The following is a 16,334-nucleotide window of genomic DNA, read 5'->3' on the forward strand; positions in this document are numbered from 1 at the left end:
ATGTAACTCACCAACCAGGGAAAAAACTTCACCTAACGTACAATGCTGAATCCTTACAAAAGGCGTTATCTCCTGCCCATCAGGAAGGGCTATTGAATCCAAATGGGCAATTGTGGGACACCACAACACAAAGGCTTTATTAATTACCCCATCGCACTCATGGAGAGGCTCCCTGCAAAAAGGCTCGACCCATCATCTTGAATTGTGGAAGAAGGAAATAAAACTAGATGACAAGAAACTTTTTCATCTCTCTCTCTCTCTCTCTCTCTCTTTGCTGTTTGGACTTTCACAGGCTGGAGCTAGGAAACAGGAGCTGAGATCCCCTGGATTAGCCCTAAAAGCCATTCAGTGCTGACAGGTTACTACAACTGTCACATTTTGGAACCATGACGTGTAACTCATTTGTGTATGCATGCTGCCTGCTTTAACTCTCTTATTTCATTTGCCTAGTTAATAAACCTTTAGTTGGTTTATTACAGGACTGGCTAAAAGCGATGTCTTTGGGGTGTGATCTAAGGTCCAGCTTGCCTGGCAAGATAGACTGGAATGCCCACAGGGACTGTGACTCCACGAGAAGACTGGTTTCAGAGTAGCAGCCGTGTTAGTCTGTATTCGCAAAAAGAAAAGGAGGACTTGTGGCACCTTAGAGACTAACAAATTTATTTGCGCATAAGCTTTCGTGAGCTACAGCTCACTTCATCGGATGCAAAGCTTATGCTCAAATAAATTTGTTAGTCTCTAAGGTGCTACAAGTACTCCTTTTCTTTTTTCGTGAGAAGACTGTTATAGTGTTTCAGGAATTCACTCTTGTTACTGGGTTAGTGAAAGCTAATCATAGAACATACCACCAGTTTGGAGTCTCTGCCCTGAAGTTGGCACTCAGGGTTGTGAGCATCTCCAGACAGCGTGACAGTAACCATTTGTCTCCAATATTCTCACTCTTGATTATGAGAATCTCTGTTTGATGATAAACTTATTCTTGTTACCACTACAGTAGAACCTCAGAGCGGCTAACCTCACACCTCATTTGGAACCAGAAGTACGCAGTCAGGAAGCAACAGAGACCATTCCTTTGCTAATGGTTGTGAGATTGCTTCAGCAGCTAGTTCCTTAAGTAGGACGAATTGCATTGGGCCCTGCCCTCTTGAATACATCTAACTTATCGAACTATCCCTTAACCCGATCATTCCTGAGTTGGCTTGTGTTCCTTCGCGCAGTTGTTAATATGAATTGTGCTGAGTATCTGGTCTCCATTAACCATTAACCTGACGATTGAACCAAAATAGGCATTAAGTGCTTCAGCTTTCTTGAGGCCATTGGTTGTTTGCTCTCCTTCCCCGCTAAATAGAGTACTTATGCTTTCCTTCGTCTTTCTCTTGCTCCTAATGGATTTAAAGTATCTCTTCTTACTGCTGTTTATGTCCTTTGCTAGGTGTAACTCATTTTGCACCTTAGCCACTCTGACGTCATCCCTACAAGCTAGTGCGGTTCTTTTGTTCTCCTCCTGAGCAATCTGTCCCTGTTCCCATTTCTTCTAGGTTTCTTTTTTGATGGTTGGTTCATCAAAGAGCTCCCGATGGAGCCATCTTGGCCTCTCCCTATTCTTCATCTCTTTCCTTCACATCGGGATGGTTTGCTGTTGCGCATTCAATAGTATCTCTTTGAGAAGCTGCCAGCCCTCCTGAACTCCTTTAGCCCGTAGTTTCTCTTCCCATGTGACCTCACCTACCAGTTCTCTGAGTTTGTTAACATCGGCTTTTTTGAAGTCCATTGTACTTATTCTGCAAGGGCTGGGCAGTTTGAGCGAGCTCTGAGGAATTGGGCCCGACATACAGAACTGTGCAGTGCTCATCCGTGAAGGGGCCCCTGATGTCTGGATGGGGATGGTGTGGGAACTGAGCAGGTTTCTACTCTGGGATGTGGCTTTTCAGATTTCGCAGCCGGAGGGCACTGGACAGAACCAGGCTGGACTTCTCAACTCGATTCAGCAGCATTTTGTCACATGTTTGTGTTTGGTGCTTCGGTAGTACAGCAATGAGGGATGTAAAAGGAGTTAGATAGATAGATAGATAGATAGATAGATAGGTAGATAGATAGATAGTCTTGTAACTGTATTGGTCCCAGGATGTGTGAGAGACAAGGCGAGTGAGGTAATATCTTTTCTTGGACCAACTTCTTTTGGTGGACGGGACAAGCTTTTGAGCTTCACAGGTCTGGGGAAGGTAAACAGAGTGTCCAAGAGTTCAGTCTGATCACCATCCAGTCTGGCTGCCTGTCTGCAGGTGATGGCTGGGGTGGGCACAGCTACAGGTGTCGTGGGGAGTTGTTTTTCCAGGGTCATCCTCCTCCTCTCTCAGCCTGATTTGATGTCTGTTTTAACAGGAGTTAAAGTATTTTTTACATGGTTTAAGCAAGATTTGTTTTATTCTTTTAGTGCTAAAAAATTGTATTTGACGGTTATTGTTTTGTTTGTACTTTTAGTAGCATGGGGGGGATCTGTGTGTCCTGTGGGATTTGCGGGATCTAAGGTTTTTACGGGTGAGAGCAGGATAAAAACACAAGTAACAATGCGGGAGTGGGTGGGCCTGTGTATTGCAGAGCAGGACTAAAGCGGGATTAAAAAAATTGTCCCATGCAGGGCTCTCATACACATCCCAGGTCGTGCCGTCAGCAGCCTTGTCCCCAGTGCCTTTCCTAGGCCCAGAGGTACATGTCCTGCCCGCTGCGTTTCGGCTCCGGAGTCCTGCTGACCAAGCAGCATGCCCCTGGGGTGTGCAATGGGAAGGTGTCGCGTGCTTCCTGTGTAGAAACAATTCTGCATTTACAGCGGATTTTCAGTTCTTTTCTTCCTCTTTTTTATTTTCATGCCTGGGAAGCAAAGGGGGGTGATGGGTGGGATGGGGCTGATGTGGGGGTTGGGGACACAGCTGCTTCCTTCCCCTCCCCAGCCCCCCGCTGACAGGAGCACAGTGGGCTGAGGCTGGGGGGTGGCTGGGGTGCACAGGGCACTGTGCAGGGAACAACTTTCTGAGCCAACGGCTGGTCCCTGCTTGTAGGAGGCTACAGCAGAGGGGACAGCGGCACAGAGCTGGGGGCAGCCTCGCTGGCTGGGGGTCTTCATGGCGCATGAGTCTTTGGCACGATGGGGAGGACTCTTGGGGGACAGTGCTGGGGAAGCTCCGGGCACTGGGAGAGGAGGCCAGGGCAGGGGTACAGGAAGCCATCAAGAGGAGATCACAGGTCGACCAGGGGATGGGGAGGCGGGGGGGAGAATTACACAGAGACCTGAGCCATGGAGCCGGATGCTGATGGTGGAAGCTAGTCAAAGGGGACAGAGGAGACAGAAGCAGGGCGGAGAGTGAAACACCTGGGAATCCTCACAGCATCTCACATGCACCGCCCAGCATGGTTCTCCGAAGGATCCTTGGGAAAACACAGGGGACTCCCAGGAAATGGGGGTCTCTTACTGCTAGGGTAACAGGAGTGAGGGAAGCCTGAGACGGTGGATGGACTCTAGATGCCCTGGGGATAGAGAGATTAGATAGAACGGGGATGGCTGAATGGAAATACACAAAATCATGTTCCAATTCCTATTTGATGTCCCTCCCAACCTCTGGGTGTGAATTGCCCTGCGGTGCCCAGAGATGCCTGACCCCAGAGGCACGTCCATCACTCTGAGTTAGTGAAGGCAAATAACAGTGACTGCTGATTTCCCTCGTGCCTTCCCCATGGGGCGGGGATTGGTACGCTAACCGCCCCATCTCTGTTGCTCCCTTCCAGGGAGTGCCTGGCTGCAGTTCCCTACGGGCCCGAAGGGGGCGGCAAAGTCCATATTAACCCTTTACGCCCTGCATGCGGTGTTGTTCGTGCTGTGGGCCGTGCTCCTCGCCGTGGCAATTGCAAAGTGTAAGTGTCCCGGAGAGCATTTGGGACTGTGACAGAGGAACAATCCCAGTGGAAAAGCCCTGGGGTGCAATCCCGGCTCCATTAAATCAATGGTCAAGCTCTCATTGGCTTCAACAAGGCCAAGATATCACCCCACAGGTCTCTCCCAGCCCCAGCCTGTGTCTCTGTCAATGGCCAGCGTGGGATGCTGCAGGGGTTGGGGTATAATCCCCCATAATGCACTTTGCTGTGCCCCAGTACTGCTAATTGTAAGATAAGGCTCATTAAGTCAGGCCACCCGACCTCCAGCTCACAGCAGTAGGGCCGATAGCCACCGACTCATGGGTGCTCCGGGGTTGGAGCTCCCATGGGGAAAAACTAGTAGGTGCTCAGCACCCACCAGCAGCCCCACCAATCAGCTCCTCCCGCTCCCTCCCAGCTGTTCAGCGGCCTGCAGGAGGCACTGGAGGGGGGAGGGGGAGGAGTGGGGGCAAGAGGGGGCGGAGTGGGGGCGGGAAGAGGTGGAGCGGGGCCTTGGTGAAAGGGGTGGAGTGAGGGCGGGGACTGGGTCAGAGAGAAGGTCCAGCAGCCCCAGGGAAATCACATTGCCTGCGCCTCTGTCGGGGCTTCTTCCCAGGGCCCGCAGTCTGAGCAGGGACACACTGGGGTGTGATGCTTGAATGTATCCCCATGTGCCACAAGCTAGTCTGTGTTGGGACCCCCTCTGGCAGCTGCTCCACATCGGATGACAGCCCAACTACTACTGCCGGCCAACAGAGCTACTCCTTTAGCTCAAGCAGTTAGAGGTTTTTGCTGGAGGGATCAGATATTCAAAGCCTGCTGATGACACCTGGTGGGAGATTACACACAGCTTCAGCGTTGCCAACTCCAGGTGGTTGAATTAAAGCCCCAGCTCCTGGAGTTATGTGATTAGGTGAGACTCTCAGCTTTTATTTAAAAAATGGAGACAGTTTCTAGTTGCAGAGAAAAGCCTGAGAAAGTGACGTGACAATTTTAAAGCCAATCTCATGGGTTTTTTTTTTTTTTTAACATTTGGGGTTGGCCAGACTGCGCCAGGGCAGGGGTGGTTCAGAGAGGACTGGGAGATTGTCTCCCCCAGACACGAGTGAGCAGTGGGAAGCTGGGAAATAGAAATGCAGCATTCCTCCCTGGGCCATGACTCCAAACTGAAAACCCATCCCTACTCTCAGTTCCCCAAAACCATATAAACAACAGCTGACATCTGTCCCTCTTTCTAGATGCAGAGATGTCCAGGGAGCTGGAGCAGATGCGGACTGATCAATCCATGCTCAGAGCCAGTGGTAACAATTCATCTTTCTCCCAGGCGTCTGTTTGTTGGTATTACTGTTGTTACCCCTTTGGCCCAAGGCAAAATCTGAGGCCTTGCCAGGTTTGTTCCTGTGAGGGGGGCAAACGCTGCTCCCAGGCAGGTCTGTTCTCGCTGTGACTTGTTTAGTTACCCGGGGTCCTGTTCTACTGAGCAGGGCAGGAACTAACAGCAGCAGCCAGGTTCCTTGCTCAGAAATCTCCACAGGTGCCCCTCCAGCGAGCTCTGTGCCCGGGGAGCTCTGTCTCTGCTCTTCCCCGGGTCCCACTCACAGCTCCTGCGGAAGGTGAGGGCAGGCGGGGGTGTGGAATAGGGCTCGGGGGAGGAAGGCCGGGGTGGGGGGAACAGGAGTAGGAAGCTGAGATGGGGCTGGAGTATCCCAGCCCTGGGTGGCCATGGCAATCTGGGATCCCCCCCACGCCAGTTCCAGCCTGAGCAAGCAGCGTTTGGGATTCATTCCCTGAGATGAAGGCATGGAGGCAGGAAATCCAGGGCCAAGCCCCACCCTTGCTGATCCCCAGCCGGGATGCAGGCAATAGAGCCCTGAGCACAGGCTCTGGGGGTGTGTGCACCAGGGGTCCATTCTGAATGGGGGTGGGGGAGCTGATTAACCCTTTAGTCCTGGGGATTCTCACCCCAGTGTGTTCCCAGTCTGGGCTTCAGGGAAGAGTCTGGGTTGGGTTGCTACAAAGAGGCTGTTTCTTGTGCCCCAGAATCATTTGGGGAAAAGCTGGGAGGAGATTGGGGATGGGGGCTATCAAGGCTGAGTCCCCACTCTGGCACTTCGAGTGCAGAAGGTAGGAGCCCGCAAGGATTCTAAAAATTAATACTTGCCACTCCATGGTTGTATTAAACTCCCAAGGTTACAGCTTTTCTCTGACCTTGGCTTGATAAACGCTGTCACCACCCAAATGCAAAAAAGGCCCTTGGAGCCAGCAAGGAGCACTTGGGAAATCCTCCTTGTGGGGTACTCTCAAGCTCTTTCACCCCTCCCCCTGGGGAAGAGCTAAGAAAGAAAACAAAGGAAAGTAGCTGTTGCCACCAGCTAATCCAACAGCAGATGCACAAACCTCTTAGGACACAAAAATCCAAATTCTGTTTTTAAAAATGGTAAATTTTATTAAAAACAAAAAGAAAGAAAATACATCTGGAACTTAGGCTTTTGCTAGATTTGAAAAGAACAATTCCAAAAATTAAGCACCCAAAATATATTTCTTGGGGGTTCAGTTTAAAGGTTACAAGCAAACAAAAGAATCTGGGGTTAGCAGAGAGGAGAGCCACAAGCCAAAATAAAGAAATAACCTGATCACATCTACCTAAACATTCCCTGTCCCAATGAGTCCTGCTAGGTATGGAAAATAATTTTTAATACCTGGTTCAAACCTTACACAGCATTGCCGCTCCCTGTCCCTGCAGCCCAGAGAGAATAACCGACAAAGGGAAAGTTTCTTTCCCAATTTTAAAAAGTTCTAACCTTCCCATTGGCTCTTTTGGTCAGGTGCCTACTTTGTTTTCTTTACATGGGGGACTTTTTTTTTTTTACCCTTTACAGGTAAAGCAAGTAGAGAACGGCTTCCAAGAGGGATTTTACAGCTAGCTGGCTGGCTGGGTGTTCATCAAAGGGAGCTACCCCTCCTTTATTTATCACAGGGGCCCATTAGGGGATGAGGGAAGGCAGCTAAATTCAAGGGCTTGGCAGAAAGAGGAGGCCCATTTGTAATAAGCTTGGGGCAGGGCAGTGGGGGTGTCATAAATATAAAGGGAAGGGTAACAACCTTTATGTATGCAGTAACATAAAATCCCTTGTGGCCAGATGTATTGCATCACTTTACCTGTAAGGGGTTAAGAAGCTCAAATAACCTGGTTGGCACTTGACCAAGAGGACCAATAAGGAAAGAAGATACTTTCAAATCTGTGAGGGAAGATGGTTTTTGTCTGTGCTCTCTTTGTTTGTTCCCTCTCCGGACGGAGAGAGAGACTAGGCAGGTAAAACATCTCCTGAAAACATACCTGAAATAATTCATCTAAGATTACAAAAACTGTAAGTAAGGCAAGGAAATGCGTTAGGTTACCTTTTGTTTTAGCTTGTGAATTGTCCTTATGCTAAGAGGTAGTTTACAAAATTCTTGTTTTGTAACTGGGAAGCAGAGTCAGAGGGGAGTCCTCTGTGTTTAAAATCTTTTTATTTACCCTGTAAATTTACCTTCCATCTGATTTTGCAGGTGTGATTCTCTTACTTTTTTTAATAAATAAAATACTTCTTTTAAGAACCTGATTGATTTTCAGTGTCTTAAAACCCAAAGGGTTTGGTCTGTGTTCACACTGTAACCAATTGGTTAGCATATTATTCTCAAGCCTCCCCAGGAAAGGGGGTGAAGGGGCTTGGGGGGATATTTTGGGGGAATAGGGACTCCAAGTGACCCTTTCCTGAATTTTTGTGTGAATCACTTGGTGGTGTCAGCAATACCGTTCAAGGACAAGGAAAGGAATTTGTGCCTTGGAGAGGTTTTTAACCTAATCTGGTAAAATATAAACTTAGGGGGTCTTTCATGCGGGTCCCCACATCTGTACCCCAGAGTTCAGAGTGGGGAGGGGACCCTGACAGGGGGCTTGGAAGGGCTCCTGCTGGGATTTGGGGAGAGAGAGGAGGCAGGATTGATCTGAATAAATTTGACCCTGGTGAAAGGTTGGTGTCCTGCTGGAGTTTTAAGCTGGGTCTCCAGTTCATAATGACTGTATGGACTGACTGTAACAAGCGTGGTGCCCCCCGCTGCTGAGAAAGGGGCCCCATTTCAGTGTCACAGCCAGGCCCCAAATCCCGGTGCTTGCAGTCTGTACACAGACACTCCAGGCCGAGCTGCACACACCCGTGGCTCTGGATAGCTTCTGGCAGCTTTGGACACACAGAACATGGCTGGCGCCACTCAAGGCTTCCATACTATTTAAAGAAGGGGTGGGCAGACATTTTGGCCCGAGGGCCACATCGGGAAATAGAAATTGTATGGCAGGCCATGAATGCTCACAAAATTGGGGTTGGGGTGTGGGAGGGGTGAGGGCTCTGGTTAGGGGTGCGAGCTCTGGGGTGGGGCTTGGGATGAGGAGTTTTGGGTGTAGGAGGGTGCTCTGGGCTGAGACAGAGATATTCAGAGGATCAGTGCTGGGGCAGGGGTGCGGAAAGGGGTGCAGGTTCCAGCTGCGGGTGCAGGCTTTGGGGTGGGGCTGGGGATGAGCGGTTTGGGGTGCAGGAGGGTGCTCTGGGATGAGATCAAGGGATTTGGAGAGTGCGAGGGGGATCAGGGCTGAGGCAGGGGGCTGGAGCGCAGGGAGAGGCTGAGGGGTGCAGGCGCCGAGCAGCGCTTAACTCAAGTGGCTCCTGGAAGCAGTGGAATATCCCTTCTCCAGCTCCTAGGCAGGGGTGCAGCCAAGCAGCTCTGGAAGCCACCCCATCTGCAGGCACCGTCCCTGTAGCTCCCATTGGAGCACTGGAGAGGGCCATTGGAGCGTGTAGGAGCCGGAGCGGAGCCATGCCATAGTTTCTGGGAACTACATGGGGCAACCCCTGACCCTGCTCCATGGTTGGAGCGCTGGAGTGGGGTCGAGCTGTGTGGTGCGGCCCCCGACCCAGCGCCCTGGTCGGAGCACTGGAGTGGGGACAAACCGTGTGATGTGACGCCCTGGCTGGAGCAGGGCCAAGCCGCATGGTGTGGCCTGAGACCCAGCGCCCCGGCAGGTCTGAGATACCATGGCAAGGAGAAGTTTGTGCTGCCATAGCCTGTGTAGGTGGCAGCTTCTTCCATAGATAATGTGACATCCTCCACTGTGTGGGTGTAAACTGTGGGCCTGTAACAGTAATGTCCTGGCCCAGTGGTTAGAGCCCTGCTCTGGGACTCGGTAGTGCTGGCTTCCATCCCTGACTGTGCTGCTGGGTGGCCTTGGTCAAGTCACTGCTCCACTCTGTGCCTCAGGTTCTCCTTCTGCAAAATGGCCAAATGATGCTTTGTAAAGTGCTTTTCTCTCCCCTGATGAAAGGTACGATCTCCAAGCAAGGCCAAAGGAGCAGCTGCATTACCTGGTAGTAGGTTGTTATCCCCTAGTGGCCCAGTAATGAGGCTGCTCTGCTAGCAGTTGACACTGTCCCCAGCCCTTTGTTATTTGGATAATTCAAGATATAAGCAGAGTCAACATGAGCTCTCCCCTGACATCTGGTGATGAGCTGTGGAAAAAGACTTCAGGGGCTGATCTCATTTGCATGGGCACACCCACCCTGCCTAGCATGATGGGACTACTTGCCCAAATTGTCACTTTGGCTGCTGTGGGATCACCAGTCTCTTTGTTGTTGGGGCAGGAGTAATAAAGGTTGTTATCCTGGTTATAGAGTAGCAGCCGTGTTAGTCTGTATTCGCAAAAAGAAAAGGAGTACTTGTGGCATCTTAGAGACTAACAAATTTATAAATGCATCCGATGAAGTGAGCTGTAGCTCACGAAAGCTTATGCTCTAATAAATTTGTTAGTCTCTAAGGTGCCACAAGTACTCCTTTTCTTTATCCTGGTTATGTGAATCAAGGACAGTAGAACCGTACTTGCAAAAAGAAAAGGAGGACTTGTGGCACCTTAGAGTCTAACAAATTTATTAGAGCATAAGCTTTCGTGAGCTATGGCATTTTATGTCTGAAGGACTCACCCTCGACTAAGCAGCACTGACCAGGCAAGGGATATGGGTTCAAAAGCCCAGTAAATTGGGAGAGGATGGGGGTATTTGTGCCCTTTCCACTGTGTAATAACAGAGCTAATTTAGACTGAAGTAAGAGTCTTGTCACATGCAGCAGAGCTGAAATCATTGATACCTAGGTCTAAGCCTTAGACCTACTCTGGGCTAGTGGTTCTGGTGCAAGAAAACTATCCACGTTCACCAGCAGTGAGGCTCCCCTACTGAGAGCTGAAATCACTGAGGGCTGTGTTAAGTGCAGGGGGCCTGAAGACATATTGGTGAGTGGCTAGTGAGATGACTAGCAGAGAAGTGCGGCCAGCTGGGTGGCTGGTGGAGAGGTGTGGCCAGCAGGATGGCTAGTGGGAGAGGCATGGCCAGCTGGGTGGCTGGCGAAACGGCTGGTGGAGAGGATGGGAGCAGAACCCCACAGAGAGGAGTGGCAATTGGCGGTCAAGGGCCTGAGCAGCGGAGAGTGTGAGGTGCCTCCATACCCCCCCACCTTCCACCCAGGCTGGGAGGTAAACTCTGCAGATGAGCTTCTCAACTCTGGGGCTGCATTGACCAAGGACAGCAACTGTGAGTTGGGTGACTTTTGGGTTGCTGGACTTAAGACCCTGAGGGGAAAAGGACATTGCCCAACTTACTTGGGGGGGTGGGTCTTTTGCTCATGTTTTGTGTTATGAATCCTGTTTGCGGTGTTTCCCCAACATAACGCTGCATTGTTTCCGTCCTTTATTAAAAAGCTTTTGCTACACGCAGACTCTGTGCTAGTGAGAGGGGAAGTATTGCCTCTTAGAGGTGCCCAGGGTGGTGGTATGTATTTGTCCCAGGTCTCTGTGAGGGCGCTTGAGCCAGTTTTGCATTGTGTTAGTGAAACGGAACCCCTAGATACTGAACCCGGCCCTTGTTGCTGCCAAGTCTGACGGGCAGAAGGGTTGCATAAATAAAAGACAAACGGAGTGATATTCCTCAGGGGCTGCTTAAATAAAACCTACTCCGTCTTCAGGAGTTTGTTGCACTCCCAGGAACCAGGAGGTAAAACTTCTGTTCTGATCTCTTGCAGATCTTCTGAACAAGCACAGACACCACAGCCAAGTGTTACCGAAGAACATTTCAAGTGTCATCGCAGAATGAGGCGGCGAGGTGAAACCGTAGCTGTGTATGTGGAAGAGCAAAATATATTAGTTGACTAGCGCTCGGCTGGATATGTCCTATGTGCTGCAGGGCAGTTTAGTAATACCACAAACCAATGAGGGACTTCAAGGACGACTGCTGGCAGAAGGGGATGTAACCTGTCCCAAAGCAACAGACAATGGAAGCAGCAGTGAAAAAACCTACAAGCTTTTCACTTAAAAGGCAGGGACATTCAAAGTGACTCAGGCACCTGAGAGGTGTTTCGACATCAGTCTGTAACTTTAAAAGGGCAGCACCTCAAGCCCCGGAGGGCGGGGCCGGATTTACACCTTATGCGCCCCTAGGCACTGCATCTTCAGCGCCCCCCTGCCTGCAGCTGGCCTTCGTGTGCACACAGTTTTAGAGGGGTCAGCGCCCCTAGACATGTGCCAACTATGCCTATTTGGAAATCCGGCCCTGCCGGAGGGTAGACCTCAATGGTACGTCTACACAGTCTACTAAGCCGTGGCTCTGACTCAAGTTTAAGACCAACTTCCACACAGAATTTAGTTTGACTCAGGCTTGCAGAGCCTGCTAGGGGGTGGGGTCAGAGCCGAAGTCCCACTGTCATGCAAGTCAGAGCCCAAACGTTTTGTAGTGTGGATGCAGCTTAGCTGCATGTCACCCGACTTGGGTGTGGAGAGTCCGCCAACACTATCTTACAATCCCCAGGGACTGTGCTTCCCAGCCCTTCAATTCCAAAACTTGCCACTTGCTTCCCAGGAACCTTATGTAACACGGGGATGCTGATAATGGCCTCCTTTGTAAAGGACATTGAGACCTTCTGAGGAAATGAGCTACAGAAGAGGTAGGTAGTATTAGGGTGCAGGTCCAACACAGGCTGGTCTGGCCCCTCTCCTCAACAAGGGGTCAGCTGCTGCTCTGGAGGTGAAAGGCTCTTGTTATCTCCTCAACCACCAGACCCCGTAATGTCCTAGCGACGATGCCCCTCTGGGTTCCGGACCAGGATGTTGGTTATTCTTTCCCCTGAGAATCCACCCTTAAGATTGGAGACTGGCCCACTTCTCACAGCTTTGGGAGATGAGTTAAAGCTGCAGGACGCCAGTGTGGTGCTGAGGTGGGCCAGCTACTGCTTTCATTTACCCGAGTGTGGGGCAGGAGTAACTCTACCGAAGTCAATGGGGTTATGCCTGATTTTTCTGTGGAATATTCCAGCTGCTGGGGGTGGTGCTAACAAGGCTTCCTACCTCCAGGAAAGACAGAGCCTGCTCCCTTCCCTCACCTTGAGGAGCAGCAATCAGCTGTTTGTAATGAAGCAGCAGCTTCCTCTCCCATGGGAAGACTGCAGTGTCTGATGGTGGGCTGGAGCAGGGAGGTGTTTCAGACCTGCTCCCCTTTTCCTCCACGTTCCTCATTGCTGTGTAAGTGGGGTTGGACTGAGCTCCCCTGTAATGTGGAGTGATGAGCTGGGGGAACAGTCTCCAGGAGCAGACTGTGTTTGCCTAAGCACCCTGCTCTGCCGAGGAACTCAGCGGAGGGAACTGCTTCGCCAAAGTGATCCCTTTTGGCTGGTGTTGGGTTACAAATCACTTTAGTAGGGAGTGAAGGGGAATGGCATGTTGTGACCCTGATTGTGTAAGGGAAGGGCAGCAGACCTGTGCTTAGCCTGCCCCGACTGATGCTCACTCGCTAAACGGGGGTAATGCATCCGATGAAGTGAGCTGTAGCTCACGAAAGCTTATGCTCTAATAAATTTGTTAGTCTCTAAGGTGCCACAAGTACTCCTTTTCTTTAAACGGGAGTAGGGATGCCAAATCCCTGTGAGAGTGAGAGGGAAAGAGGGTCGGGACAGGAGTTTGAAGGCAGACACACTGGAGAGTCTTTGTTTTGTTAAGTTTCAGAGTAGCAGCCGTGTTAGTCTGTATTCACAAAAAAGAAAAGGAGGACTTGTGGCACCTTGGAGACTAACAAATTTATTTGAGCATAAGCTTTCGTGAGCTACAGCTCACTTCATTAGTCCTCCTTTTCTTTTTGTTTTGTTCAGTGATTGCTAGAGCTGAAATCACTGAGAACCAGTTCTAGCCGCTGAGCCTTAGGGCACATCTACACTTAACACGCTGCATCGGCACAGCTGCACCGAGGCAACGGTGCCACCGTGGCACTTTAATGAAGACGCTCTAAACTGATGGGAGAGAGCTTCTCCCGTCGGTGTAGTTAATCCACCTCCCCGAGAGGCGGTAGCTCTGTCGATGGGAAAAACTCTCCTGCCCACACAGCAGTGTCTACACAGGGGGTCAGGCTGGTATAACTACATCGCACAGTTCTCACCCCCCTGCGTGACGTCGTTATCCTGACATAAGTCTGTAGGCCAGACCAGATCTCAGTTGTATACGCGGTGGTGGCAGCAGCATATGAAGTATATCTCGACACCATGTCCCCACCTCCCACCCCTCCGGTGGGAGTTGAACTCACATGAACGCTCTGAACTCTGAGCTTTCACTGACCAAGGACAGCAGCTGTGCATGGGGTGCAGGGGAGGGAAAGCGCAAAGGCAGGTTCAAGGAGAATTTGTTGGACTTTCACACCGCCAGGGGATAAACTGAGGCAAAGGACACTGCCCAATATATTCTGGGGTAAGAGTTTGCTCATGGTTAAGGCTACGATTATGTCACAGAGGTCACGGACATGAGCCTTTTCCCTCCAATTAGCTCTGCCCCACCAATAATCCCCACCCCAGAACTGATCAGGGGGCAGGGAGCTCCCTAGCCTGATGGGGGAGGAAGGCCACCGGTCACCTCATCCCCGATGCCTGCAATGGGCCCTACTTGGCGAGGCCCCGCTGCCCGGGCCCGTCTCCTCCCCGAGGGGCTTGGCCGCGATGCTGATCTTGATGCCGTGGAAGGGGGCGGTGTGGGGCGTGCCAGCATGGACGGGAAAGGCTGTCTCCACCACCAAGTATCCCCGGCTCCACCACGGCGGGTGGCGGGGGACCCTCTGCAGTTGCCCAACCATGGCAGGAAGAGGGGAGACCCCCCCCAGATCTCTCAGCCACTGCGAGGGGTGAGGGGACCCCGCAGCAGCCCAGCCTCCTGTGGGCAGTGGGAGACCCTAAAGCCCCCAGTTGCTGCAGGTGGCGGGGAACCGGAGCTCCCTGCTGCCGCAGGTGATGGGACCCCCCCACAACTGCTCAGCTGCCATGGGGAGCGGGGGACTACGAAGCTCCCATTCACCACTGCAGCAGTGGAGGACCCCGGAGATCCAGGAGCAGTGGGCGCTGAGATGAACCCACTTCCCCGTTTTGTCAGTATAGTTTTAGTGAAAGTCAGGACAGGTCACAGGCTTCTGTGAATTGTTGTTTATTGCCCGCGACCTGTCCGTGATTTTTACTAAAAATATTTTTGCCTTATTCATGGTCACAAGCTTTTGAATTTTGGTAGTGGGGTTTCCCATAGTACTGCCAGGTTCCTTTCCCCTTTTTATTGAAAGTTCTCTTTATTATACACAGACTCAGTGCTTGTGAGAGGGGATGTATTGCCTCTTAGAGGCATCTGGGGTGGTCTGAAATTTTCCCAGATTACTGGGTGGGGGTGTGACGGGTTTGGTCACAGAGATCCCCTTGGGACTGTCACCTGATGTGCTGAAATTACCTCTGAGTCCGTTTTCCCTGCCAGCTTGGGACTCCAGAAACCGGCCTTATTGAGCCAGACATGCTAGCCTGCTGCAACACAGACCCAGGGTCTGGGCCATGCCCCCAAAGCTGAAGACTTTAACTAATAACAGCTCAGCAGGTTACCTGTCTCCAGCACCCAGACACCCAGCCTCCAATGGGATCCAAACCTCAAATACATCTGTTTTACTCTGCGTAAAGTTTACTCATGGTAAATTCATAAATTGTTCACCCTCTGTATCACTGATAAAGAGATATGTACAGCTGTTTGCTCCCTCAGGTGTTAATCACTTACTCTGCATTTATTAATATTCAGAAGTGATTTTATTAAGTATAAAGAGTAGGATTTAAGTGGTTTCAAGTAATAACAGCCAGAACAAAGTAAGTCACAAAGCAAAATAAAACAAAACACGCAAGTCTAAGCATAGGACATTAAGAAACTGATTACAGCTATCAAGTATGAGGGGGTGAGTTGTGTTAGTCTGTATCCACAAAACCAACGAGGAGTCTGGTGAAAACCTAAAAGGCTGACAGATTTATTTGGGCATAAGCTTTCAAGGGTAAAAAACCCACTTGCATCTGAAGAAGTGGGTTTTTTACCCAAGAAAGCTTATGCCAAATAAATCTGTTTGTCTTTAAGGTGCCACCAAACTCCTCGTTGTTTTTGATTACAGGTAATAACTCACCCTCAAAGATGTTCCAATTAGCTTCTTTCACAGACTAGAATCCTTCCTAGTCTGGGCCCAGTCCTTTCCCCTGGTACAGTCTTTGTTCGATTCAGCAGCCATCTCAGGTGGTAACCTGGGATTTTCTCATGACTGGAACCCCCTTTGTCCTGCTCTACCCCCTTTATAGCTTTGGCACAAGGCAGGAATCTTTTGTCTCACTGGGTCCCCACCCCTCCTTCTAAATGGAAATGTACCAGGTTTAAGATGGATTCCATTACATGTCACTGTAAGACCCCTAGTCTCCATTCCCTGTGGGCTGGCCCACACGTACGCAGGAAGGCTTTCAAGTAACTAAGGCCATTTACGACTGATTGTTTCTGGAGCACCCTTAATGGCCTCCACTTCATCCGTGATACAAGTTTGTATCTTATTCTCCTAACTCCAGATATAGAAATAAAACATGCAAACAAATAGGATGAACACACTTAGTAGATTACAAGCTTTCTAAAGACACCCTACAAGGGGGTATTTAGCGTAAAGCATATTCCAGTTATGTCATATTCATAAGCATATTTCCATAAAGCGTATGGAGTGCAACATCTCAGGGGGCTCCAGCTGGTTCTGTTTTGTATTGGAACTGCTAGGTATTGAACCTGGCCCTGGTTGCTGCCGCCTCCACCTGGCAGAAGGGTTACTCCTGGCAAGAAAAGCAGGAAAATGACAATAGGTTCCAAGGCCACTGAGAGTGGAATGTGCAAATTGGCGGGTTGTCTCTGGGCGGCGACACACAAAGCCCCTGGATCCTGACCCATAGGGATAATGGAGCCAAGGGAAATTCTTCATGGTGCTGACTGCTCATTGGGGATGATTCGTCTGCACTGACAAGGTTTCAATCCCAGGGACAATCTGATATATTCAGATCAT

General features: G+C 50.5%; 1 protein-coding gene and 1 long non-coding RNA gene across 24 annotated transcripts in view; one reads left to right on the top strand and one right to left on the bottom strand.

Moving 5' to 3' along the window:
* Positions 1-3,269: 3,269 nt before the first annotated feature.
* Positions 3,270-12,719, top strand: LOC122458382. The gene is made up of 3 exons (XR_006278407.1): positions 3,270-3,906; positions 5,145-5,207; positions 11,005-12,719. It is a non-coding gene; the product is annotated as an uncharacterized LOC122458382 (long non-coding RNA).
* Positions 12,720-15,048: 2,329 nt separating this feature from the next.
* Positions 15,049-16,334, bottom strand: part of LOC119845709 (adhesion G protein-coupled receptor E3-like) — a 37,144-nt gene continuing 35,858 nt past the window's right edge. For 6 of the 23 annotated variants that reach the window (XM_043506849.1, XM_043506846.1, XM_043506848.1 and 3 more), the window contains one exon: positions 15,050-16,107. In XM_043506849.1, the coding sequence (XP_043362784.1) occupies positions 16,102-16,107 (6 nt within the window). In that variant the 3' untranslated portion in view covers positions 15,050-16,101. Of the gene's footprint in view, positions 16,108-16,334 lie in introns of all 23 variants that reach the window. The other 17 variants (XM_043506835.1, XM_043506852.1, XM_043506839.1 and 14 more) reach the window with 5 other exon arrangements.

Source organism: Dermochelys coriacea, chromosome 20 (genome assembly GCF_009764565.3).
Source record: "Dermochelys coriacea isolate rDerCor1 chromosome 20, rDerCor1.pri.v4, whole genome shotgun sequence".
Taxonomy (NCBI): domain Eukaryota; kingdom Metazoa; phylum Chordata; order Testudines; family Dermochelyidae; genus Dermochelys; species Dermochelys coriacea.